Here is a 25,573-nt window from a genome sequence, read left to right as displayed (position 1 = left end):
ATAATTCTGCCTTTTGTCTTGTTCAATTTTGTCAGTCTTTATTTTGTGACTTCTGATTTTTTCCCTTATGGCTTTAGAAACATCCTGGATGAAATACGTCAAGCACCCTAGAGAGAGCTCTCATAACCTACCTTTAACTAAATATCTGTAACTGTGTCAGTTAACAGTATGATAGTTGCAGAATGAATATTTCAAGAGTGTCAAGTATCTATGTAGTCTTGCTTCTGAGAATCTTGAAGCCTGAAGCTTTCTCTGCAACTTGGGCAATTTCAAGACTTGTCAACTGTGCTACCTTTCTCCACTCAGAAATTTTTTTTGGGGAGGGACAACTCATTATATAGTCTTATTCTTTACCTTTTAGCAAAATATGAAGAACTATATGCCTTCTCCTATAATCCAAAACAAAATGAATCGGAGCAAGTCAAAGGTTGGCAGCTTATTGATCTAGCAGAAGAATATAAGAGAATGGGAGTGCCAAATGCTAACTGGCAGTTGTCCGATGCAAATCGTGATTATAAGGTAAGTGTTGTAATGGAAACATGTTTTGTTCTGCATCTGTTTCTGCCTTATCCTCTTATCCTATAGTTCTATGGAAAACAGTCTAATACTGTGAAAGCACTTGGCTTGCAGCATGAGCAAAAACTTGCAGGTGAGAGTGTTAACTCCTTAATCAGTGTGCAGTCTCACAACTTTCTAACTGAACCTTTTTTCAAGGTCTCATTGAGAGAGTGTGCGTGCATAGATGTATGTGTTCTTTGGGATTGTTTCTAGAGTATACTTACCTGTTTGAAGCCCAGCCCCAGCAATTCTGGTGCTCTGCAGCTCTGTTATCTCTCTTAACTGACATGGATTCTGCTTTAGCATTTGTGATGATTAGTTTTCATCTTACTTTGTGGTCTGCAAATACAAAAAATAAGGGAAATAATTTAGTATTTTATTTGAAATTCATTCTTAGCATTTCTACTGAAGAGTTGCATTCTTGAGAGGTGAATGCTAGTATAGCAGTGCTTTCCAGCAGTGCTTGGTTGTATAACTTGGATACCAATTTGTACATCCTTATTCATGGCTTGTCTCCTCTTTTGAGCTATTTATGTGTATATAGAGAAACATGTTAGTGTTTATCCTTTCTCTTATTTCACCTAACATAACTCAAATCAGATGCAATAAAACTAGTATAGGCTTTTTGCCTTGTACGTAAAATTCTTTGTGTGTATCTGTGTCTTTCAGATTTGTGAAACCTATCCTAGGGAACTTTATGTTCCCAGAACTGCAAGCAAGCCCATAATTGTTGGTAGCTCTAAGTTCAGAAGCAAAGGAAGATTCCCAGTGCTGTCATATTATCATAAAAATAAAGAGGTATACTGTGTCTTCTCTTAATGCAAATGTACTGAAAACTATTTCTCAACACTGGGCAGTAGTTCAGGGTAGGTAAGGAGAAACTGACCTCAAGATAACTGCAGATAGCTTTTTGTCAAGTGATCTGTCTGCCTTTATATATCAAGAATAAAATCTGTTAGGTCAAAATGGGCGTTAAAACCCCAAAACAAAACACCAAAAGAATAGAGCTGGTTCTTTAAGGAGGAATTTGAAAGGAAAAAACCCCTAGAGAATGGGAAAAAGATTTTGCAGGGTTTGGTAGAGTGTGGTGTGAAGCAGCATCTACCTGTCTTAGCTATGGAGTATCTTTGAAGGGAAAGAAGGATTGTCCTCTTGCTGAGTTGAAAAATTTATGAAGGCTGAGTGTTAAGCTACTAGATGCATTTGAAGATAACTACTATTTGGAAGATGCAACTGATACCTTCTGAAATAAAATATATAATTGAAAATTGCATGCTGAAAATTACATTAGACGATAACATATCATACTTGCAGTAGTAAAACCAAACATAACTCACTTCATACCAATAGAGTAACTTGCTTGCCCAAAGTATATTTTTTCCAGTTTATACTTTCTTGGAATTTTTACATAATGGAAAGTCCATTATGTAAACTGGTACCTTGCCCATGTACATAAGCCAGAAAAAATCTAAAGGTTTGTCAGAACATTTTAAGTTGTAGTTACTGTGTTTGAAGGTGTACAAGTGATATACTTAAAGTCGGAATGCCTAAACTTCTTTCAATTTAATGCTGTTACCTGCCAAATGAAACAATTTGTTTCCGTGTCCTTTTTAGAGTTATGCAAAGCACTTAAACTACAGATATTAAACTGATGCTAATTTGTTCTTTGTTTTCTATGGTAGGCTGCAATTTGCAGATGCAGTCAGCCGCTCTCAGGTTTCAGTGCCAGGTGCCTGGAAGATGAACACATGTTGCAAGCCATCAGTAAAGCAAATCCTTCAAATCGCTACATGTATGTCATGGACACCAGGCCAAAGGTATGTATGTCAGGTTCTACAGACTGGCCTCTCCTCCTGAACATTAGAGTACAGGGATACAGTGTAATTCTGAAAAAAAAAAAAGTGTTAAATATAACTCTATTGTGGGCAAAAATGTTCTTTAAAGGTAAGTTTAGGCCTCTCTGTTCAGGTGTTTAATTACTTGCTTTTTTAAAGAAGCTGCGCACCTCTCAGGACTCGGCTAGAATTCACTGAATATGCTAGTGAACTTTTGGGGAGGTGCATTTAAAAATACACTTAAAACATAGTTAAAACATGAATAGTTGAGTGGGATCCAAGTCATTGTAACTGTTTGAAATTAAATTCATAAAACAGTAAGCTGTGTTGGGGTTTCTTTGGGAATGGGAGAGAATACTGTATTCTGTGTATATGTTCTGTGAAAACTGCTATTGCTCTGTGTCTTAGCCAGGAAGAAATAGGGTAAATTCTGTTATAGCATTCTGAGGTCATAATTCATCACTGTCTAATTAAATTGAATTATGTTGGGTTTTTGACCTGTGTTGGAATGTGCATTTAAATAGGTATTCATTTCATAGAATCACAGAATGGTTCAGGTTGGAAGGGACCATAAAGATCATCTAGTTCCAACCCCCTGCCATGGGCAGGGACACTTCCGACTAGATCAGGTTGCTCAGAGCCCCATCCAGCCTGGCCTTAAAAACTTCCAGGGCTGGGGCTTCCACCACCTCTCTGGGCAACCTGTTCCAGTGCCTCACCACCCTCATGGTGAAGAACTTCTTCCTAACGTCCAGTCTGAATCGACCCATCTCTAGCTTTAATCCATTCCCTCTAGTCCTACCATTACCCGACATCCTAGAAAGTCCCTCACCAGCTTTCTTGTAGGCCCCCTTAAGATACTGGTAGACCACTAAAGGTCTCCTTGGAGCCTTCTTTTCTCCAGACTGAACAACCCCAACTCTCTGTCCTCATAGGAGAGGTGCTCCAGCCCTCTGATCATCCTCGTGGCCCTTCTCTGGACACGTTCCAGCACGTCCATCTCTCTCTTGTAGTAGGGGCTCCAGAACTGGACGCAGTACAGTACAGGTGGGGTCTCACAAGAGTGGAGTAGAGGGGGAGAATCACCTCCCTCGACCTGCTGGCCACGCTTCTCCTGATGCAGCCCAGGATACGATTGGTTTTCTGGGCTGATAGTGCACACTGACAGCTCATGTTGAGCCTCTCGTCCACCAGCACCCCCAAGTCCTTTTCTTCAGGGCTGCTCTCAAGCCAGTCACTGCCCAGCCTGTATCGGTGCTTGGGATTGCCCCGACCCAGATGGAGGACCTTGCACTTGGTCCTGTTGAACTTCATGAGGTTGGCATGGGCCCACCTCTCCAGCCTGTCAAGGTCCCTCTGGATGGCATCCCTTCCCTCCAGCGTGTCAGCCGCCCCACACAGCCTGGTGTCATCGGCAAAGTTGCTGAGGGTGCACTCTATGCCACTGTCCATGTCGCTGACGAAGATGTTAAACGAGACCGATCCCAGTACTGATCCTTGAGGGACTCCACTTGTCACTGGCCTCCACTTGGACATGGACCCATTGACAGCCACCCTTTGGGTGTGGCCATCAAGCCAGTTCTTTATCCACTGAATTGTCAGTCCATCAAAGCCCTATTTTATCAGCTTGGAGACCAGGATGTCGTGTGGGACAGTGTCATGCGGGCTTTGCTCAGGTCCAGGTAAATGACGTCAGTTGCTCTCCCCTTGTCTATTGATGTTGTGACCTTCTCATAGAAGGCCACCACGTTTGTCAGGCACGATTTGCCCTTGGTGAAGCCGTGTTGATTGTACCCAATCACCTCTTTGTTATTCTTCTGCCTCAGCAGTGCCTCCAGGAGGATCTGCTCCATAATCTTACCAGGCACGGAGGTGAGACCGACTGGCCTATAGTTCCCTGGTTCCTCCTTCTTTCCCTTTTTGAAAATAGGGATTATGTTTCCCGTTTTCCAGTCAGTGGGGACTCCACCAGACTGCCATGACTTTTGGAATATAGTAGAGAGCGGTTTAGCAACCTCATCCGCCAGGTCCTTCAGTACCCGTGGGTGTATCCCATCAGGTCCCATGGACTCGTTCACTTTCAGGTTCATCAGATGGTCATGAACCTGATCTTCACTTACGACGGGCAGTTCTGTCCAACCCCTGCCATTGTCTTCTATGACTCCGGGAGTGTGGCTGGAGCCCTTGCCAGTGAAGACTGAGGTAAAGAAGTCGTTGAGAACCTCGTCCTTCTCCATATCACTTGTCACCAGCTCCCCCGTTTCCTTTCTGAGGGGGCCCACACCCTCCCTAGTTGTCTTCTTACCATTAATGTACCTATAGAAATTTTTGCTGTTTCCCTTGATCTCCTTGTCTAGATTTAATTCTAACTGAGCTTTAGCTTTTCTCACCAGGTCTCCTGCTGTTCGGACAGCTTCCTTATATGCCCTCCATTCCAGCTGTCCTCTCTTCCACTCCTTATAAAGTTTCTTTTTGTGTGACAGTGTGTCTAGGAGCTCCATGTTCATCCAGGCAGGTCTCCTAGCATTCTTTCCTGCCTTCCTCTTCATTGGTATAGTTTGCTCCTGAACACAGAGAAGGTGATCCTTGAATACTGACCAGCTGTCCTGGGCCCCCCTTCCCTCTAGGGCTTTGTCCCACAGCACTTTGGCCAGCAGATCCCTGAAGTGATCAAAGTCTGCATGCCTAAAGTCCAGGGTCGTAAGCTTGGAACATATCCTCCTACTTGCCCTGAGGATCTTAAATTCTATCGCTTTGTGGTCACTGCAGCCAAGGTTATCCCTGAGCTTCACATTGGTCACCAGCCCTTCCCTGTTGGTGAGAACGAGGTCCAGCATAGCACCTTTTCTGGTTGGTTCCTCTACCATTTGGAGGAGGAAGTTATCGTCAATGCATTCCAGGAACATCCTGGATTGCTGGTGCCTTGCTGTGTTGTCCCTCCAGCAGATGTCAAGGTGGTTGAAATCCCCCATGAGGACCAGGGCCTGTGAATGCGAAGCCACTTCTATCTGCCTATGGAGGGCCTGCTTTGCTGGTCAGGTGGCCTGTAGCAGACCCCTACTGTGACATTGCCTTCCCCAATCTTCCCTTTAATCTTAACCCATACACTCTCAACCAGCTCCTCATCCTTGCCCATGTGGAGCTCCGTCGATTCTAGCTGGTCATTGATGTAGAGGGCAACACCTCCTCCCCTCCTACCCTGCCTGTCCTTCCTAAAGAGCTTGTATCCATCTACCCCTACATTCCAGTCATGGGAATCATCCCACCAAGTTTCAGTAATGGCCACTATGTCATGGCTTTCCAGCAGCATAGTGGCCCTTAATTCATCCTGTTTATTGCCCAAGCTGCGTGCATTCGCATAGAGGCACTTCAGCTGGGCTGGCCGTGTCACCCTCTTGCGGGAATCTCCCTTGATTCCCTTGGGGTGTCCTGGTGTGTCGTCTCTGGCTTGCCTTAGGGCAACAAGTGGAGAGCCCTTACTAGGACTCCATCCCTCTGCCCCTGATGGGCTGCCCCACTGTTTGTCACAGGCAAGCATGAAATTATTGACCCCTTCCCCCTTCAAATCTAGTTTAAAGCCCTATCAATGAGGCCTGCCAACTCCTGCCCCAGAATCCTTTTTCCCCTCTGGGATAAGGGCATCCCACTTATCCCTCACTCAAATCTCTGAACACAGGAGCTGGAAAACAAGGATGTAAAGTGAAAATCTTACACTCCAGCATCTGCACTTATTTTGAGCTGGGTTCAGCAGTAGGTCGGTCTGACAGACTGAACCTGAGCCAACTGTGGGTTTTTTATAGTTGTAATTTTCCTAGCTGTAGCAATTTATTAGCTTCTTACCCCAAAACTGACATTTTTTTCTTAGGATGTCTGGAAAGCGCATGTATGGTTAAGTCTGGGTCTTACTCTTTAGGTTAATTGTTTTGTAGTGTCTTTGCTCATAAATGTTTGGAAATAAGTAATGGTTTGTTGGTGGGAATATGGAGGAGAGAATAGGAAATTATTAAATGCATTATTCAGATATGTCAGCTCTAAATATAGACTGCCTGTTGGTTTTATGTACCATGCCTTTCTTAAGCTTGAATGCTTTCAAGTTGATTTGCCACGAACTGTTAATTCATTAGAATCTGTTTATAGTATGTGCTCTTGTGCGTTTTGTGTTTTGCTTTGGTTGTTTTTTTTCCCCTCAGCGTATTCCATTGAAATTGCATTACTTCAGTTTCTTAATATGAGATTTTTATTTCAAGTACTGGTTTTCAGTATTTTTATTTTGCTCTCTTAAGCTTAATGCAATGGCAAACAGAGCTGCTGGGAAGGGCTATGAGAATGAAGACAACTACTCTAACATTAGGTTCCAGTTTGTTGGCATTGAAAATATTCACGTAATGAGATCCAGCTTGCAAAAACTTCTGGAAGGTATGTTCTAACTGTATGATAATAGTGCATATGAAAATAAGATAAATATTTTTCTGAAGTCTTCAAAAATAGATTCACAAACTGTATGGATATTGCTGTGTTTTATCACAGCTCTGTTTAGTACCAGTTTGTTGTGCTTTGTTGTAATGAATTACCTTAAAACTTTACCTTTAAACTGTAAGCCCAGAGAATGGAGTTATTTTGAAGAAAATTGAATTGCACATATGTCTTGGGTGAACTTTGGATTAGTGTGTCAGTGGCTTTTGGGGAGATTTCTGTGTTTTCCAAGTATACATGCATGAATACATACATGTGTAATAAATACACAAAATAGCGTGTGTCTGTACCTACACTTTCATATATAGAATATGGATTCTTCAAGGAGCACTTAGTTCCCCAGAACTCACAGTTAATAAGCATGTTGTCCGTACAAAACTTGAGCTCTTTGGCCTGGTGAGCCACTTCTGTGCTTGTAGGTGCATCTTAGTGTTTGTAGAGAGGAGGGTAGGGGAAAAGCGAACCACTTTACCATAGCACTGCCTGCCACCTGGTGGCAAAAATCATAGAATCGTCTAGGTTGGAAGGGACCTCTGAGATCATTGAGTCCAACCATTAACCTAACACTGCCAAAACCACCACTAAATCATGTCTTAAGCACCATGTCTACCTATCTGTGACTCACCATCCCTGGAGGTATTTAAACCACTTCCCTGGGCAGCCTGTTCCAATGTTTGATAATGCTTTCTGTGAAGAAATTTTTCTTAATATCCATCCTAAACCTCCCCTGGCTTGACTTGAGGCTGTTTCCTCTTGTCCTGTCTCTTCTTACTTGGGAGAAGAGACCAACCCCCACCTTGCTACAGCCTCATTTCAGGTAATTGTAGAGAGCCGTGAGGTCTCTCCCGAGCCTCCTCCAACTTAAACAACTCCAGTTCCCTCAGCCACTGCTCGTAAGACCTGTGCTCTAGATCCTTCGCCAGCTTTGTGGCCCTCCTCTGGACACGCTCCAGAACATCAATGCTTTATTTAGGTATAGGTAAACAGCTGAAAATAAATTTAAGACACTTTGTGGATTATTAATACTGAGATTAGAGTACAGTGGCAGAAGTCAGGGTTCCTCACCTGACAAAATATTTATATTAAGTGTTTGTCTTCTAGAATTACACAAATATTTCCAGTCATGGAGAAGGATTACAGTTGTATGGAAGCCTATTTGGATGAAGACATCCTGGTTACATTGGTCAAGAAATCTTACAGGCTAGCAGTGTAGGCTTACTTCACTCTCATTGAGCCTGTATCTGCTGCTAACCTGTTCTTCAGGCACTCTGTATGGATGTTGTTGATGCCCCATCCCTGGAAGTGTTCAAGGCCAGGCTGGATGGGGCTTTGAGCAGCCTGGTCTAGTGGGAGGTGTCCCTGCCCGTGGCAGGGGGGTTGGAACTAGATGGTCTTTAAGGTCCCTTACAACCCAAACCATTCTGTGATTCTATGAATACTACTGGCTTTGATAATATGTAGCTTTGTAGTCTTACACTTACTTTATTGGAGGGAAAGATGATCAGCATGAGCCTGAACTTCAGTTTTTGAAGTCTGGCATAATCCCTCTTTCTTTTGCTACTATCTTCAGTTCCAGAAAGCTAGCTAATAAATCTTGATTTTTTTATTTTTTTTTTAAAAGACACCTGCTCCTGTGCAATAATGCCTGAGGCAGAAGCGTGTGCATCACGGTTAAACTTCACAGACTTCCTATTTCTTCCATTTGACTCAGCATCCCACCAACAGTACTGACCAAATATATTGCTGTGGCTTTCATTAAGGATGGAATATGTTTCAGTTTTTCCGTGTGTGGATGTCTGGTTTATTTAAACCCAATTGAAACAAAATTGTGCGTAATGTCTGTAGTTCTCTAGATCAGGTTTTGGGGCAAATGAACACAGTTGTTCTAACTCTGTCCACATAATTAGCTAGATTTTTGCTGAATGCCACTCTAGAAATAGAAGCATCTTTAGGGGTAGGAGGGACCTTTAAAATTTAAGGAAGTATGCCATAATCTACTCTTCGGACCCCTGTTAGAAATAGGGTGATCAGGAAGGAAATGTGGTGAAAATGGCTCATAGCTTAAAATGAGGAAAATGCTGTTTAATGTCTGTGTACCAACTTCCCATGGATGTGCTGAAATAAATGTTCTCAAATCAGGAATGTGATACCAATGACCCTGTTCTTTCAAGAGCCATTGTAACTGGGACTGTCCTCGGGTTTATTTATAACAAACAACTGTTATTCATTCTTCAGCCTGTATCCTGCTCCTAGGTTCTTTGTCCATCTCCCTGATTTCTTTTAGAATCTAAGAATTCCATTTTCAAGCAGAATGTAAGACATAGTCATACAATCTGTTCCAACATCCTTTTGTAATGGGACTACACCATGGAGCATGCTGGTAGCGGTTACAGTCTGTTCTTCATCTTGGATTCAGGTGGTTTTTAAATATCTTGCATGCAGTGAAACAAAACTTTTCTGAAATAGTTTTCTTCGGTGTGGACATGATGAGTCTGCTCCCCTGATGGGCAGGCTGCCCGTCTATACAACACCAATGGAAGAATCTTCACATAAACTAAATTTGTGGCTGTGATATTAAATATAAAGTCCAGTTTTTATATATCTGAAACACAGTATTACATGTCAGAAAAGACTGATAACCAAGAAGATTTTGTTTATGTTGAGAACAGCACTTCTGCAGGAAGTATTTGAGGAAAAGGCTCAATAATAGCTGCAGTGGTCTGCTGCATATATTTTGATGGTGGAAGTGTGTTAACTAAGGTTGGGGTTTTTTGTGAGTTATGTGGAGTGTGTGTAGGGGAGGTGGGTTTGTTTGGTTTTATTAGTTCAGCTGTTACAAACAGCCTCTGCCCCCAACCCACTGTGCTTCAGCCTGGTTCCTAATCACATCTTGAACTGCTGCCTGAGGCATTGTTAGCGGTGTGTATAAGGACAGTCAAGCAATGGAACACAAGTTTTGGCACTCACATGCCTGTAGGGCATGAATTTATGATGGGATGCATATAGGCAAAACTATCTTGAATGATAGTTATTGTGAAGTAGCTGAACATCTTAGTGGTACCATAAATCGTCTCTTACCCTTTTTAGGGACCATAAGGCACCAGAAACTTTTTTTTTGGCATATAAATGTCAAAACAGCATCAATGCAAGTTCTTTATTTCATGTCTAAGTAGTATAAAAATGTCTGCCTTAATTTACAGAAATAGAAAGTAATTATTTGGGCTCAACGTATGTGTTCTTATCTCTGCATTGGTTTATAAAAATATAGGAATCCAGCTAGAAGGGGGAAATACCAGTGGTGAAATATTTCTACCAAGCTGAAAATTCTGATCAAAAGCAGACTTTGACAGCAATATCTGGGTGAAAACAAACTGAGGGCTGAAAGCCTGTTTATTTTCTAGCTGAAAGCTTTGTGCTTTAAACCATAACCTACAGACCGTAAGGGTGAGCAGCCGTGAGTAGTGCCTCTAGACATTGCCTTGTCTGTCCAATCCCTTCCCTGCAGATGTTTGACTTCCCAGCTATTAAAATATTTTTAGCTTCTCTTCTTTACTGTAGAGTGCTGGACCTGTTTATGCACTGTTGTGATTGAACTGGTGTATGGAACCACTGGTCTACAGGCAGTGTGAGTTAGCTGAAAGGATCAAGTAGTTCTCAGCTGATTTTCCTCTGTGAAATAGACACCTCAGAAACAGAACTCCTGCCTATCAATGCTCTCTCTTTCAAAGACTGGGGAAAACTAGCATAGCTTTTTGCTGCTTCTACTGATATTTACAGACTAACCTTTAAAGCTAGGTCTTGTATCCAGGGTTTTCTTGATGCTTTGTTATCGTGTTGTGCTATGGTTTGCTAGCTCTTTCTAGGTGACAAAGATCTGTAGACTTTAGAAAAGGTGCTATGATCCTTATTTGGAAGCCTGTCTTTGTTACAGCATTCAGCAGCGACTGGCATAATGACACTTCCTGTGAAGAGCCATGGGGAGCATACAAAAACTCTTATGGCTGAAAGCTGAGAAACATGTAGCACAGATACAGGAAAGCTGCGCAAGGCAGTGGTTTAAGAGTTTATAGCCTTCATTACATCAGGGGACTTGACTGAACAGGAAACTGCATCACAGAACGACTTAGTGAATTTTGTTCTTTATTTTCCCTACTAACTCTCTTCCTCCCACACTCAGAGGTAAAGATTACTTTGCAGCTGCTGTATGAATATCCCTGCTGACAGTTTTCAGCTACAGAGCCTTTTTATTTTCATTTGGGGCCTGCTAACTTGGTAGACAGTAGGCTTCTGCTGTGGCAGGGGCAGGTATTTTTGTAGATGACAGTCTCGGGTATCTTCTCTTAGAATCACATGTAGTTGAAGCTATATCAGCCAGGGAATATTCTTTTCTTATTGCCAGAAGTTTATCATGTTTGGACAGTAATGTAACTGTGTGAGTTGGAACTCAAAATCATACAAGAACCAGGTTACGTGTTTCACTTGTGAATTGGTAAGCGTCTGTGTGACAAACTTTCAGTCTACAGCTCTTGCTGTTACACTACAAGGCAGCTTTCCTTTAATGTGAGTTCTTCCCTGCCCTCTCAATCAGCATTATTGTTACAGGATCAAAGTATACCAGGGGAGAATGGTAGAGATCAGGGTCAGAACTGTAGTATGTAATTTCTGGAGGCAGACAATCTCTATGGTTTTCAGTTCATCACCATGTCCTTGTACTGCACTTGCTCCATTCTCCTAAACAGAATGGAGAATGTGATGAAACTCTGACTACTCTGAACTGTGTGTGGTGTCTGGATGCAAATACTTCCTACTAGTAGTTGTAATCTTTAAGTATTTCTGTTAAGCTTTTGGCACTCGCATTGCCTTCCTTGGTAAGGCTCCCCATCGGGGATAACCAATATATTTACTTTGAATGTTTTGGCTTTTTTTTTCCAAAAAGGCACAAAGGTCTTACTCTTGTCATTCATGGTTACTGTAGTTCTACTGAATTGAATTTTGGATGGAGCACACTTTGTAGTAGCCCTGTCTTAACCATTTCAGTGGGGGTTTCCTGAAAGATTTCTAATCAACTTACAGCATAGGGCATTAGAAACAACATACAATTATTGCAGAATGAAGCCCCTCTAATCCAAAGGGAAATGGTGAGGGACCTGCTTCAGCACCTGGAGGTGCACAAGTCTATGGGGCCGGATGGGATCCACCCAAGGGTATTGAAAGAGCTGGCGGAGGTGCTCGCCAGGCCACTTGGTATCATTTATGAGCAGTCCTGGACAACCGGGGAGTCCCAGCTGACTGGAGGTTAGCAAATGTGACGCCCATCCACAAGAAGGGCCGGAAGGAGGATCCGGGGAACTACAGGCCAGTCAGTCTGACCTTGGTGCCTGGGAAGGTCATGGAACAGATCCTCCTCAGTGCCGTTACATGGCACATGCAGGAGAACAGGGTGATCAGGCCCAGTCAGCATGGGTTTGTGAAGGGCAGGTCATGCCTATCAAACCTGATCTCCTTCTATGATAAGGTGACCCACTTAGTGGATGAGGGAAAAGCTGTGGATGTCATCTACCTGGATTTTTGCAAAGCTTTTGACACCATTTTCCACAGCATTCTCCTGGAGAAACTGGCTGCTCATGGCCTGGACAGGTGTACTCTTCGCTGGGTAAAAAACTGGCTGGATGGCCGTGCCCAGAGAGTGGTGGTAAATGGAGTTAAATCCAGTTGGTGTCCGGTCACAAGTGGTGTCCCCCAGGGTTCGGTGCTGGGGCCGGCTCTCTTTAATACCTTTATCAATGATGTGGATGAAGGGATCGAATGCACCCTCAGTAAGTTCGCAGATGACACTAAGCTGGGCAGGCGTGTTGATCTGCTTGAGGGTAGGTTGGCTCTGCAGAGGGATCTGGACAGGCTGGATCGATGGGCTGAGACCAATGGTATGAGGTTCAACAAGGCCAAATGCCGGGTCCTGCACTTGGGACACAACAACCCCATGCAGCGCTACAGGATTGGGGCAGAGTGGCTCGAAAGCAGCCCGGCAGAAAAGGACCTGGGGGTGTTGGTTGACAGCTGGCTGAATATGAGCCAGCAGTGTGCGCAGGTGGCCAAGAAGGCCAACAGCATCCTAGCCTGTATCAGGAATAGTGTGGTGAGCCGGACTAGGGAAGTGATCATCCCCCTGTACTCGGCACTGGTGAGGCCCCACCTCCAGTACTGCGTTCAGTTTTGGGCCCCTCGCTACAAGAGGGACATTGAGGTGTTGGAGCGTGTCCAGAGAAGGGCTACAAAGCTGGTGAGGGGCCTGGAGGACAAACCTTATGAAGAACGACTGAGGGAGCTGGGGTTGTTTAGCCTGGAGAAGAGGAGGCTGAGGGGAGACCTTATCACCCTCTACAACTACCTGAAAGGAGGTTGTAGAGAGATGGGGGCTGACCTCTTCTCCCTGGTGACAAGTGATAGGACGAGGGGAAACGTGTTCAAGTTACGTCAGGGGAGGTTTAGATTAGATATTAGGAGACATTTTTTCACTGAAAGGGTTATTAAACATTGGAATAGGCTGCCCAGGGAGGTGGTGGATTCACCATCTCTGGAGGTGTTTAAAAAAAAGGGTAGATGGGGCACTGAGGGACATGGTTTAGAAGTGGCTCTTGTCAGGGTAGGCTAAAGGTTGGACTCGATGATCTTAAAGGTCCCTTCCAACCTCAACAATTCTATGATTCTATGATTCTTCTTTCTCAATTGCAGGGTATAGGTAGCTGCAACTGCTTAATGCTTTCTAACTCTCTGTTATTTTCAGTCGGTGGCACGAAGGGTTTGTCTGTCAACGACTTTTTCTCTGGTTTGGAGAATTCTGGGTGGTTGCGTCATATCAAAGCTGTGTTGGATGCTGCTGTCTTCCTGGTCAAGGTAACTTGTGTGCTGCTTCTTTGTTTGATGGCAAGTTGACTTTCTACCAGGGAAAATTATACTTAATATTATGTACTATGTAAAATTCTGCAGCTGACCTGTTTGGAAGTAGATGCTTAGTATACACTGATACATCTGATATGCTGTTTTAAGTATTACATGACTGGAGATGTTAAACATGCCAGCTAATGTTTTGGGGTTTTTTGAATGCTGTTTGGTCACCTTATTGGGAGATAAAGGGATTCTTATGCTCCCGAGGTTCTTGTAGGTATTTATGAAAGGTGTAAGCAATTTGGAGGTGGATGGAGCAAACTATTATTTATTGTACCCTGAAAGACACGACTCTTGGGGTACTAATTGCAGAGAAACCAAATTGACTATGCTGACTTCACCTAGGAAGGAAACGTGACTCTTAATGAAGAATTCAGAGGAACAGTTGCCTTTGCCAGACACTTATGAAGCCAAGGGCTCAACCTGAGGGGGGCTGGGTGAAGAAAAAACCTGGATCTTTTTTTTTACCTAGTGAAAACTTCTGCCTTAGAATAGAATATTCACTAAGAAACAACTGTGTTTTGCAGGCAATAGCAGTTGAGAGCGCAAGCGTATTGGTGCACTGCTCAGATGGCTGGGATAGGACTTCCCAAGTCTGTTCTCTTGGAGCTCTCTTACTAGATTCCTATTACAGAACAATCAAAGGATTCATGGTAAGCTCGTTGCATTGTTGAGTTGTTCCGTGGTAAACAAAGGATGTAAAATGAGTATGAAAGTGAGCAGTGTAAACATGCTGATGCTCGCTTTTTGTAGTTACAAATATAAAACTTGCAATATACTGGTAGATCTTTCTTACAGAAATACTTTGCTACTGGGAAGAACCATTTACTTAAAATCTAAAAAACTGAAATACAAACAGTGGATTGCTTTTGGCACCTTGCAGAAATGTTGCAATGATTGCCTTTTGCATCCAGAAAAGCCCATTGCCTAAGAAATGTAAGGATTCCAAAGCGCTTATGTGAGATGACAGAGGAACAGAATTATAGCAGCTCTGTGCTTTCATTACTTGTCCCAAAATCAACATTATTAAAATCTAAAGGTGACAGCTCCCCCAGTGACACAGACTTATTTAAGCAATCTAAATTTCTTCATCTTCCTATAGAGAGGAAGAATTATTTTGATATGATTATTCTTTAGAGTAGGAAAATCAACAGTGTTCTGCAGTGGCAATACAAGATGCTATGGGAACTCCTGAAAAATAGTACATAAAATTAGTTCCATGTAGTAGTTAGAACTAACTGCCACAAATATTACAAGCAAGAAAAGTGAAGTTGAGGAGGAATTAGAAAAGGGTTAATTTCTTGTGAATAGTGATAATGTGTGTAATCTTTAGGGAAGTAGTTTCACTTTTTTTTTTTCAGTCCTCACTGTCCGTTAGATTTCTGGGAAAGCTTCTGCAATGGACAGGCAGTCTTGTGTTTCTTTTGGTGCTTGATACTGTGACTGAAGTGATAAAACAATCTAGTGTTGATATTAACAAACTCATTGCTATAAAATGTTACAAAGATTATATTGTGTGGCTTTATGTAAACTATGAGAGCAGGAGTGCAATACTAAAATTTTTCCTATACTTTGCAATTTTCTTTGTAAGTTGGTTGATAATCTATTTGTGAAGTCATACAGTGTTAGTACGCTTAAAGCAAGCCTGGCTTAACGACAGTTAACTAAACTGCTAAACTTTTCTTACTAGTTTTAGAAACATGCTTTCAGAATCTCTTGTGAAAGACTTCCAAGAAAGTAAAGGAACTACAAAGTGACAAAGAGTTGCTCCTACTGTAGTTTATTTGACTGAAATTTAAAATACAAATATCAATAACCTGTGGGGTTAATACTATAGAAGTAAGATTGAGTAACACTTTAAGTGAGATTTTGTTTGTTTTTACCCTTAGGTCTTGATAGAGAAAGACTGGATCTCTTTTGGGCACAAGTTCTCTGACAGGTAGTTCACTCTTCCAATCCAGTAAAATGTATACGGTGAACTGAACGAATATTCTTGAAAACAAAAGACAACTTGTGGATGTTAAACTACTGCAGTGTTGCTAAAATTTTGCAATGAGTAAGCTATTTTCAGTAGAGAGAGCACTTCTGTATTGCTATTTATAAGCCAATTATCCAATAGGTATTTGAATATTATAGACATAAATTTCTAGTGCTGCTGATGCCTTGCTCTCAGATGTTGGTAACTGCAGCTAGATCTGCATGTGTGCACAGACAGTGCAAAACCAATATAAAGCTATGTCCCATCTATTTAGGCAATCTAAACCACTTCGTTTTGAAATTGTTAAAAAGGAGTTTGCATTTATGTTTACTTCTAATGCTGAAGTCACGCCTACCTTTAAAAGTTCTGTATGTTAAGAGTTCTGTTTCCCCCTTGATCTGCCTGACAGCTATAATAATAGCCTTGCTGCTATTCACTGCTTTTAGCTGGTGTACTCTGAATGTTGGCTATGGAAGTAAGACACAAAGGAACTTAACTGTCTTATGTTTCCTCTTCTGTACTGAATACAGATGTGATTACTTACAAGTCAGAAAAATAGGTTAAATATAGACTTATTTCTATTCAAAAATTGCCCTAGTTCTCGAAGTTAGGTGCTTCATCTCCAGACCAAAGCTAGTGTCAAATTAATGTGCTGTCGCTGAAAAATTAAGACTTTTTGAATTTCTAACTTAAACTATCTACAATCTGCTTATGGAATCTTTTTCAGGTGTGGTCAGTTGGATGGCGATCCAAAAGAGATCTCGCCAGTGTTCACCCAGTTTTTAGAATGTGTGTGGAATCTGACTGAGCAGTTTCCACAAGCCTTTGAGTACAATGAAGCTTTCCTCCTTCAGATCCATGAACATGTCCATTCATGCCAGTTTGGTAACTTCCTTGGAAACTGCCAAAAAGAGCGAGAAGAACTCAAGTAAGCAGATATATCGTAACATGTCTTTTGTTTATTCCAGCAGACTAAGAACTCCTGTGAATCTTCTTCATTTTAGGCTCTGACTAGAAATAGAGGCAGGACTGGGAGTACTGAAAGGGATGTTGAACTGCATCAGGGAACAGCAGTGCTTCTTATGCTTGTGTACGCTGAAGACAGTCTAATTCTGGGAGAAAATCCCGTGCTCATTTTTCACAGGGAAAGTTAAGGCTTCTTTCTCCTTCTTTGCCCCCCCACCTCCCCACCCACCCTAAAAATGGGTAAGTTTAAGTATAGTAGCAGAAGCATTCTGCTGGGGGAGGCCCCCAATCTATTTTTAGGTAACCTTAACATTTTTGCCTGTTCAAGACTAATTACTGTCAGTTAGAATTATTAATAGAATGTCTCCTAATGCTTCAGCTGGAAAACTTCTGTAAAGTTTTATCAGTTCATTTTTGTCTCAAACTGTACTTCAAAAGCATTTATTGTAACTAGGCAAAACTTGCACAGTGTAAGCACTAGTACTTTTAAAACTGATAGTTCTGTTCAACATTGGCATATGCCAGGAAGAAGCTGATTTTACTAAAAGCTCTTAATTTAAGATTTATAACCATTTCTAGTAACTTATTTCTAAAAAGTTAAGATGGATTTGAGTTGAACAGCTTCTGGTTTTTGCTTGCAATCAGTGTCTTGACCATGATCTCTTCTTGCCTTAAGATTAAAAGAGAAGACATATTCCTTGTGGCCGTTCCTTCTGGATGAAAAGAAGAAATACCAGAATCCTCTGTATAATCCAGATTTTCCTCCAGGACTAACTCTTCTGGAGCCTAATACGGTATCATTCAATTTCAAGTAAGTTTGAATTATATACAGTATCTCTTCTTCAGTTCTTTATCCTGCATAGTTAAAACTGTCTGCTACATGCAGGTTTTGGAGAAACATGTACCATCAGTTTGATCGAAGTATGCATCCCCGGCAATCTGTGTTCAATCTTATAATGAACATGAGCGAACAAAATAAACAACTGGAAGAAGAAATTAAAGAACTGGAAGCTGTAAGTATTACAAAATAAGTGTACTTACTTGTGACTTGTTCTTCAAATTCACATTTATAGTCTAATAATACTGCTAGCTTTCATATAAATGTCACTACTGTTTGGCCTAGTGCTTGTTCTATGTAATGTTGACTTTGACTTTCACTGTATGCTTCTATGTTGAATGCCAGACTATGCAGCCAATGTTCTGCTTTCAAACACAATTTATTTTGCTGTACTGATGAACTGTGTTATGTAAAAGTATTCCTACTACCAAAGCATTACTGAAGATGGCTTAATATAGGTTTAGTTTATGTTAAACTTACCTTAGATGACAGGGTACCCATTGTAGCTACAGCTGTGTTGCTAAACCAAGGCGACTGAAAATGTTTTATTTCCATTATAGCTACTAAAATGGAAGTAGTAAGTATTGTCCTTCTCTTAACTTCATATGCAGGTGCATGCTATTGTAAGTCACCATAATTATGGGGCATATACATTGTACTGCTTATTTGAAGATGGGTAATTCCAGAGATTGGTTTTCTATAAATGACTTCTAATAGCTTGCTACAGCAAACAACTAGAAAAACTGAGCAGTGTATCTCACTTTATTCTCGTATGGCTTAATGAGTAGCGTTTCATTGATGTTTCGCTATGGTCAGTTGAGGTGCTGAAACTTCAGAACGGTATCTTTTTAAAAAATGCAGCTGTTCTCTAATTATCAGTTTTACTTTTTTGCATGGCTAGAAATGGTAACACTTAACTCCTGTATGTTATTTTGGGACATGGGAGAAGGAAGAACAGCTTTTTCCAGAAGATTTTATTAAACTGATCCTACCATAATGTAATGAATTCAGGTCACTGAATCTTAAACTGTTTCAAATCTTCATTGTATATTTAAAAGTTCTTCTACAACTGAAGAAGGAAGATGAAAACTGAAGGTGAAGCAAGCGGAAGAATAAGCAAGATGAAAATTCAAAACTGAGACTTGACTTTACTAGAACGTTGTTCCAATGTGTTAAGTGAGAAATGCGGGCTCAGGTGAACTTGAGTGATGAAGAGATAGAGTTGTTTGAAATCTTGATTCCATCTTCAAAAAGTTGGTGTCAGGAAACACTAGAGTCTTCTGGGCTCAGTCTAGGTTTTAGTAGAGCACAAACACATCAACAAAAAATATCAGTTCAGTTAACTAGTTCAAGCTCCCAGTTACTGAGTGAGATTTGTTTGAATTAAAAAAAAAAAAAGAAGCAAAACACCTTAATCCAAATCTATCTTCTTCTCTTGCTGGGTGCTTCTAGGATAGGTCCTTTCCTTCAATCCTGTTTTCTAGTTGACACCTTTTAGTGTCTTCCTGCATTTGAACAAACCATATTAGCATTTTTCAGATATAAAGGAAAAGTCTTAGAAGGCTTCTAGGAAGGACGTAAGGGCTTAGGTACAAAATTACTTTTTGTCTTTAAGAGACTCATGGTCTCCTGCAAGCTCACTACTTGCTAATAGTTCCAAGGCCTGTTTTCCTTTGCTTGTACTTCAGAAAGTATACCCATCTTGATAGCAACCAAACAACGGGCAGGTCTGGAAGAACCTCTCCTTCTCTACAGACACTGACGTTCAACGTGTCTGCATTCTGCTCAGCTGCAAATTTTAAGCATAAGCTTGTGGCATCTGCTGTCAACTGTGGGGGGAAGAATATTTTATTGTCTAATGGCCTAAATATAATAATATGGTTACGTATGTAACTTAGGATATATAATAGAGGGTTCTGCAGATGCTAAGTTAACCAGCAAAAGTAGTGAATTCACTTCCTTTCAAAGCAGAATATTTTCAGTAAAGCCGTGATGCTCACTGTTAGTAACTATTTTCTATATTTCAGAAAATAAAGCGGAGAAATGGGCAGTCAGATGTGGTCCTTGTGAAGGAACAGCAGCAGCCTGTTCATCCTGCACCCATGGCACTGAAAACCCCTCCGTGCTTCAAGAAGGAGCAGCCACTGATCCCTGTGAACGATGCTGTAAGAACTATAGAGGGCAGCAACACAGCAGACAATCGCTACAGTGAATTTGTGGAAGAGTACTCAAAAGCTGAGCCTGCTGTTGTCAGCTTGGAGTATGGAGTGGCCAGAATGACCTGCTAATTAAAATGTGACACTGTGCTCCTCTTCTAGCCTGACTGAATTAAGAGGTGGATTATTTTGAGGATGGGTCTGTGCTGCATGACCAAAACATGATTTGTATATCAGCAAGTTTTGTTTACGTAGATTAGAACAGCATGCTAGTTGTCAAGTGTTTGCTGTTCTTTTAAGGGGAGAAAAAAAGCGTAGCTGTCTTTTAAAAGAAATAGGGGCATTTGGTAAGTAGTGACTAAAATCAAGGAATGGTATGTCTTTGGACTGAAGTCAGTTTGCACTAAATTGATTAAAACTGTAATATTACTTTATTCAGTATAGGAAAACACAGGTGGTCTTTCACGAATTGATTTTATTTGGGCAAGAAAACTTGAAGTTTCTATTTTAGGAACTGAAGCTACATGTATATATCACATATTATATGAATATGTATACTCTTGTTTAATGTCACCCAGTACTAACTTTCAGTGTGTTAAGTGCCATGGAAAAGTACGATATATTTCAAATCATAAATACTTGGCCTTAAACCTGTCAGATCAATGATATTGTTTTCCTTTACTACTGCAGTCTACCTGGCTCTGTTTGCATTGTATTTGCTCAAATTGTTATTTCCTTAAAACAGGACTGAATATAAGGAATGAAGCATGCCTAAGCTGGCACAGCCTTTCAGCAAATAGCTATATGAATGTTAACTTATCACTGAAGACTATTCTTTTTTTCCATTTTTGCTGTTGTGTAAAATATAATAGGTTGGCCTGATTTTTCCTCTCTGGCAGCTCTGTAGATTGTGCATTATTGAAGCTACAAGTTGTCTCAAATGTTTTGATTTGTGGCAAGTTATTTAAGTGTAGAGTAAAAAAAGAATAAAACATGTCATGTAAGAAACCAAAACTTAGCCAATAACTGAATAGTCAGGTTCATTCAGATTGTTTAATTGTGTGCTGTGCAGTTGCTCAAGCTGCAAGAATGGAAGCAGAAGTTTTGGAAGTGTAGTCTACTGACGTTGTTCCCCAAGTAAAAAAAGTCATTCGTGTGTGCAAAGCTCATGAGAAAGTGAGTCCCTCCTGAATCTTTCATTAGAAGAAAATCTTAGTTATTGGTGAGACTCCCCTTCTCATCTTGTAGAAACTTGTGAACCTGTGCATATTTAGTAATTTCAGTACAATGTGGAGATTTTTATGTAATTGGAGAAGACAAAAACATCTAGCAGGATGCGGTAGAGATCATGGAACATATGAAAAAAGGGGGATGCATACAGTTTGTAAGCTTAATTATGTATCTGTAACCTTCTAGTAAGGGAGAAGGGTTTTGCTGAAGTTTGTCTCACGATGGATTTTCTGAGCAGATAGCAGAATATGGAACTCAAATGCTGGTGCCCAGCTCTTAAACGGAGGCATAGATTACAATTTTGGGTGTTAAGATCCCTAGGTAGAATGTTAGATTAATGCTACTAGCCTTTTATGTGTGGATTTAAATAACTTTTGGTTACAAGTGAAAAGGAGTTTATTCTCATCATAATCCCTGAAGTCTGTTTTGTTAAAATTACTGGTGTGCTACACACAATTTGACATAATTGGCAGCATTTCCCTCTGCACTGTATTGGATCCAGGACTCTATTAACAAGGCCAGTATAGGTCGTGATCGAGTTGCACTTGTGAAGCTGTCTGGGAGAAATTAACTGCGACTCCTGTATTTGACTGTTAATTCCCCTGTTTCACTAATTCGTTTTTAAAAGCCTATATATGTAAATAAAGATTCCTAAGCATCTTTATTCCCAAAGATATGAGCATAGTGTCATCTTTAAAATACATTATCCAGTCATTTGAAAATGTTTAGAATCTTTCCACCACAGGTTTTGATAGTTTCACGTTTGCACAGTGGTGCCTTACAGGGTTGCAGCAAGAGAGGTTTTTGTGCCTTGTTATTTATTGTCTCTCCTTCTCTCTCACCTTCTGTATCAACTTGGTTCTGTGGTTTTCCTTTGGAAAAACATCTTATGTATTAAGCTTGTATTGTATCACAGTAGTGAAACAAACTTATTGCTGACAATGTAGGTAAGCGTTATCGATTTGCACTCGTTTGTTTTAATATTTAGCTGCTCTGGTGTGCCATGTACATGTTTTATATTTATTGTTTAGAGTTTATAGACTCAAAAGATTATATTAAGCTTTTTTGCAAATATTGTTGTATGTCGTTTTTACTTCAACAAGTAATCTGAGTCTTCAGGCTCTTTTTATTGCCAGAGTTCACTTCTTAGTGAAAGGAACCGGGATGCCTTTTTATTTTAAATCAGTGTAGGCATGTTAGGTCAGCTTTAAAATACCATAAAACTATCTGCTCAGGCACAGAACCTGTTTCTTCATCAAAAAATACAATACTTTGTGGTCTGAAATAAATATTTCACTCCAGTTAATAGGTGAATAGAGTTTTATAAGGCTGTTTTGTTGAGCAGCCTTCTTATAAAGTCCAGATAGCTCTGCCAACTCAGTCCCCAGGGTCACCGGTGAGAAAAGTTCCTGCAGAGAGGCAGCTGTCTCTTCTCATTTGCTGTTTAGGCTTAAGCCAAGACTACCTAAAGCACATGGGACCTGTGGTGAAGTAAATAGATGGTAGTGAAGTGAGCTCCAACAGAAAGCTTGGCAGGATGGCCAGGACGTGGCACAGTGGGGCTGATCTATGCCCTCCAAGAAGGGCTTAAAAAACGTCAAGCAGGTTGACTAAAAAAAAAAAATATGGCAGAAGCCTTCTGAGAGATGAAAGAATTTTAATTCTTGTTTCAGTGGATGAATGTTTCTTCATCATGAATGTGCTGCTCCAAAAGCAGTTACAATAGTGAAGGTGCCCGGTACAGATCAAAACATTGCGCAGAACTCTTTCATGCTGCAGCATTAACGTGTCGTTGGTACCCTGGCCAGTTGTGTGGGAATAGAATGTCCTAGATAGAAAGTCGCTGATTCTGTTACATCAGCCACAAGACTTTGGCACCTGTCAATTCTGTGCTTCATCTTGAGAAGGTCGCGGTAGAGTCTTTGGGTTTCTATGGTCTGTGCTGTGCTTGATCTTTTTTTCCAATCTCAATGCTATAAGAGAGAAATAATTTCTTTTAATTATAGTCTCACCTGAGCAACTAAAGCTGACTTCACTTTGTATTCCAGGTATTTAAAATATTTATTTCACTAGTACCAAAAGAGTTGGGCTTATTTTTGGGCGGCTTGCTATGGTCATAATGTATTCTTCAATACAAGTTTAAATACCCAACTGTTCTGTTCCGTAGGATGACTGCCAAATCAACAGACTAAGAAATTAATTAAGCAACACTGAACTGAGCCTGTGCATTTTCCACACATGTCCAATTACTAGTGACCTAAATCCAGGGCAAAAGCCTGAAGTCTGGAGAGTCCATTTAGAGAACTGGAACAGCAGTCCTTCCGTAAAACCGCACATCCCTGTGTGGAACAAATGCCCTAATACAATGTTAGTTTAGAGAGAAAGTTATCACGAATCAAGCTGTGACAGTTTGATTTGTCTCTTCCTCAGGATAAGCAAGCTGGGTAAACCTTGCTGGGAAAGGTGATGTGTTCTTCCTCGGTAGCTGCCATTTTCCTAAGGCCTTTTGATAATGTAATGCATCAGTAAATCTCCGAGAACTTGCTCCTCCCCTTCTGGTAAACTAAGCACATAACTGGGTGCGCGGTTGGGCTGAAGTGGGGCTGGGGTAGCTTGGCTTTACTATCCTTTTAAGGAAGTGACATAAATAATATAGAGGAAGTCAATGTTAAAATAGCACAGGGCACGTGCTATCAACATCTGTTCTTTAGAGTCCTGCCCTGCTCTGGAGCAAGTGTGGCTAGCATGATGGCCTCGCAGAAGCACAGTGATTGCTTTCTGGTTAGTTTAAAGATAATCTGATTTCAAACTAGATCATCCCTCCATGGTGGCAATTTATAGATCTTTAGGTCAAAACCTGAAGGTTGCTCTTAAAACTCTTGTTTAGTTGCTAATAGCTCTAAGCCTGTAGCTGATCATAGGCTAAGTATAATGGTTGTGAAACCTATATTAACCTTTAGGATTAGATCTTTAGATTAGATTGAAGTCTGCTGTGAATCGCTTTCACCATTTATGCCACGCTTTCCTCCAAGTGTTGCTTATTGTGGTGCTTGATATCTGTCAGATGTAACAGGCTTCTTCATGCTTTGGATGGTTCAAAAACGTGGAAGTACTGCAACTTTCTTCCCCTATTCTGAAGGCTTGGATCAACCTTAGCGAACAGTATGGGTGAGCTCATGTTTCATCTTGACCTGCCTACATGTTAAATAGCATTAAAAATCAGCACGGCACCATAATTCAATGGTGCCACTCCTGTATGTACAATAGGCCTAAGGAAAAGGATGTAGTCGGGGACCCTTGTCACAGCACGTAGCCAGGAACAGGACCCTGCTGAGATATGACTCATAAAAAGTAGAAGCAGTAGAGCTGGTTTGATGTCCAGCGGCAGCTCAGGGACTTGAGGAGGAAGGTCAGAAACATGCTGCTTCTGAGATCGGTTTCCAGGTCCCAGAGAATTCAGTGACCTGGTCTGTTAAACGCTTGTAGCTGAGCAATTCTGCATGGGCATCAGGCAGCAGAGAACATATATGGATCTGTTTCTTAATCTACTGGCTTCAAGTAATAAATGTCTTGGTGGTGACATTGAAATTGGGGTGCAATACTTTGTTTATTCTTGTTTATAGTTTAACTCTCGAGGTCAGTTGTATACTGCTTATAATTAAGTGGGATCGTAGTTCTTGACACATACCATAATAGTGTTTCCCATCCTAATGACGAGGTTAGCACGTACCTATCTTGTGCTTTGTATCTCTGCATTTGTTCCTGCTGAACACTTTTCTTACAAGTCGGCAGCCTTGGTGAAGCCCCACGCTGCCCCACAAAGGCATTCCTAATTACCTCGCGTTGCAGACTGGTTTCCTTGCTCTGTCTTACTGTTGCTCTTCAGTCTTCTAGTTTATCTTTACAGCTGTCTGTCAGCAATGTCCCTTGACAAACACCTTTCCCTCAAAGAAAACGGGTTTGTTGTGTTTCTGTGTCTCAGGGATTTCTACCCCTGAACTGGCGAACTTGAAAAATATTGCTTATTCTCCCTTTCAGGGCTTCTGAGTGCCTGTTGACTTCCGCAGTCAGCTTACTTACGTGTTTTTAACTTCAGACATGGCTATTTAAAAAATAAAAAAAAAATCCAAACGTTGGATGCGGCAACGGGAAAGAAAACTGTTTTCCTTGTAATGTATCTGAGAAGGCTGGCTCTTTCACTAGCATTTATTGCTCTATGTAATGCTCTGTAAAAGTCATTTCTCTGTGTGCCAGAATCATGCTTGGTGTATATTCCTGAAGAAACTTTAGCAAATGGAATTTTGTAATAAGTATTTTATTTGTATGTGTTTTGAAAATCCATAAAGCTTAAAATAAAAAGATCTTAATATTGCCAATCTAACTGGGCATTAAACGGTCCATTTATAATAGCAGTGTATGAACATTAAACATATTAAATAAAATTTTCATTTTATGGATGAATTATATCTGATACAGACTGTAGAGCACAGAAATGTCTCGGCCTATTTATTAGTTTCTTGAACGATTCTGTAACTTTTAGATAGGGGACGACTGGCTTGGTTTCCTGTTACTGACTCTAGACTGCTGGTCTATT

At 40.9% G+C, this 25,573-nt stretch overlaps 1 protein-coding gene across 1 annotated transcript in view; it reads left to right on the top strand.

Moving 5' to 3' along the window:
• MTMR6 (myotubularin related protein 6) overlaps positions 1–21,653 on the top strand; it is a 29,059-nt gene extending 7,406 nt beyond the window's left edge. The window contains exons 4-14 of the mRNA XM_063331395.1: positions 362–519; positions 1,228–1,356; positions 2,241–2,375; positions 6,677–6,809; positions 13,651–13,760; positions 14,339–14,464; positions 15,701–15,750; positions 16,517–16,717; positions 17,432–17,566; positions 17,642–17,768; positions 19,621–21,653. Of these exons, the coding sequence (XP_063187465.1) occupies positions 362–519; positions 1,228–1,356; positions 2,241–2,375; positions 6,677–6,809; positions 13,651–13,760; positions 14,339–14,464; positions 15,701–15,750; positions 16,517–16,717; positions 17,432–17,566; positions 17,642–17,768; positions 19,621–19,881 (1,565 nt within the window). The 3' untranslated portion in view covers positions 19,882–21,653. The remainder of the gene's footprint in view (positions 1–361; positions 520–1,227; positions 1,357–2,240; positions 2,376–6,676; positions 6,810–13,650; positions 13,761–14,338; positions 14,465–15,700; positions 15,751–16,516; positions 16,718–17,431; positions 17,567–17,641; positions 17,769–19,620) is intronic.
• Positions 21,654–25,573: the final 3,920 nt, after the last annotated feature.

This window comes from Chroicocephalus ridibundus, chromosome 1 (assembly GCF_963924245.1).
Source record: "Chroicocephalus ridibundus chromosome 1, bChrRid1.1, whole genome shotgun sequence".
Classification (NCBI taxonomy): domain Eukaryota; kingdom Metazoa; phylum Chordata; class Aves; order Charadriiformes; family Laridae; genus Chroicocephalus; species Chroicocephalus ridibundus.
Note: the sequence above shows the minus strand (reverse complement) of the source record. Positions and strands in the feature narration are given on the sequence as shown.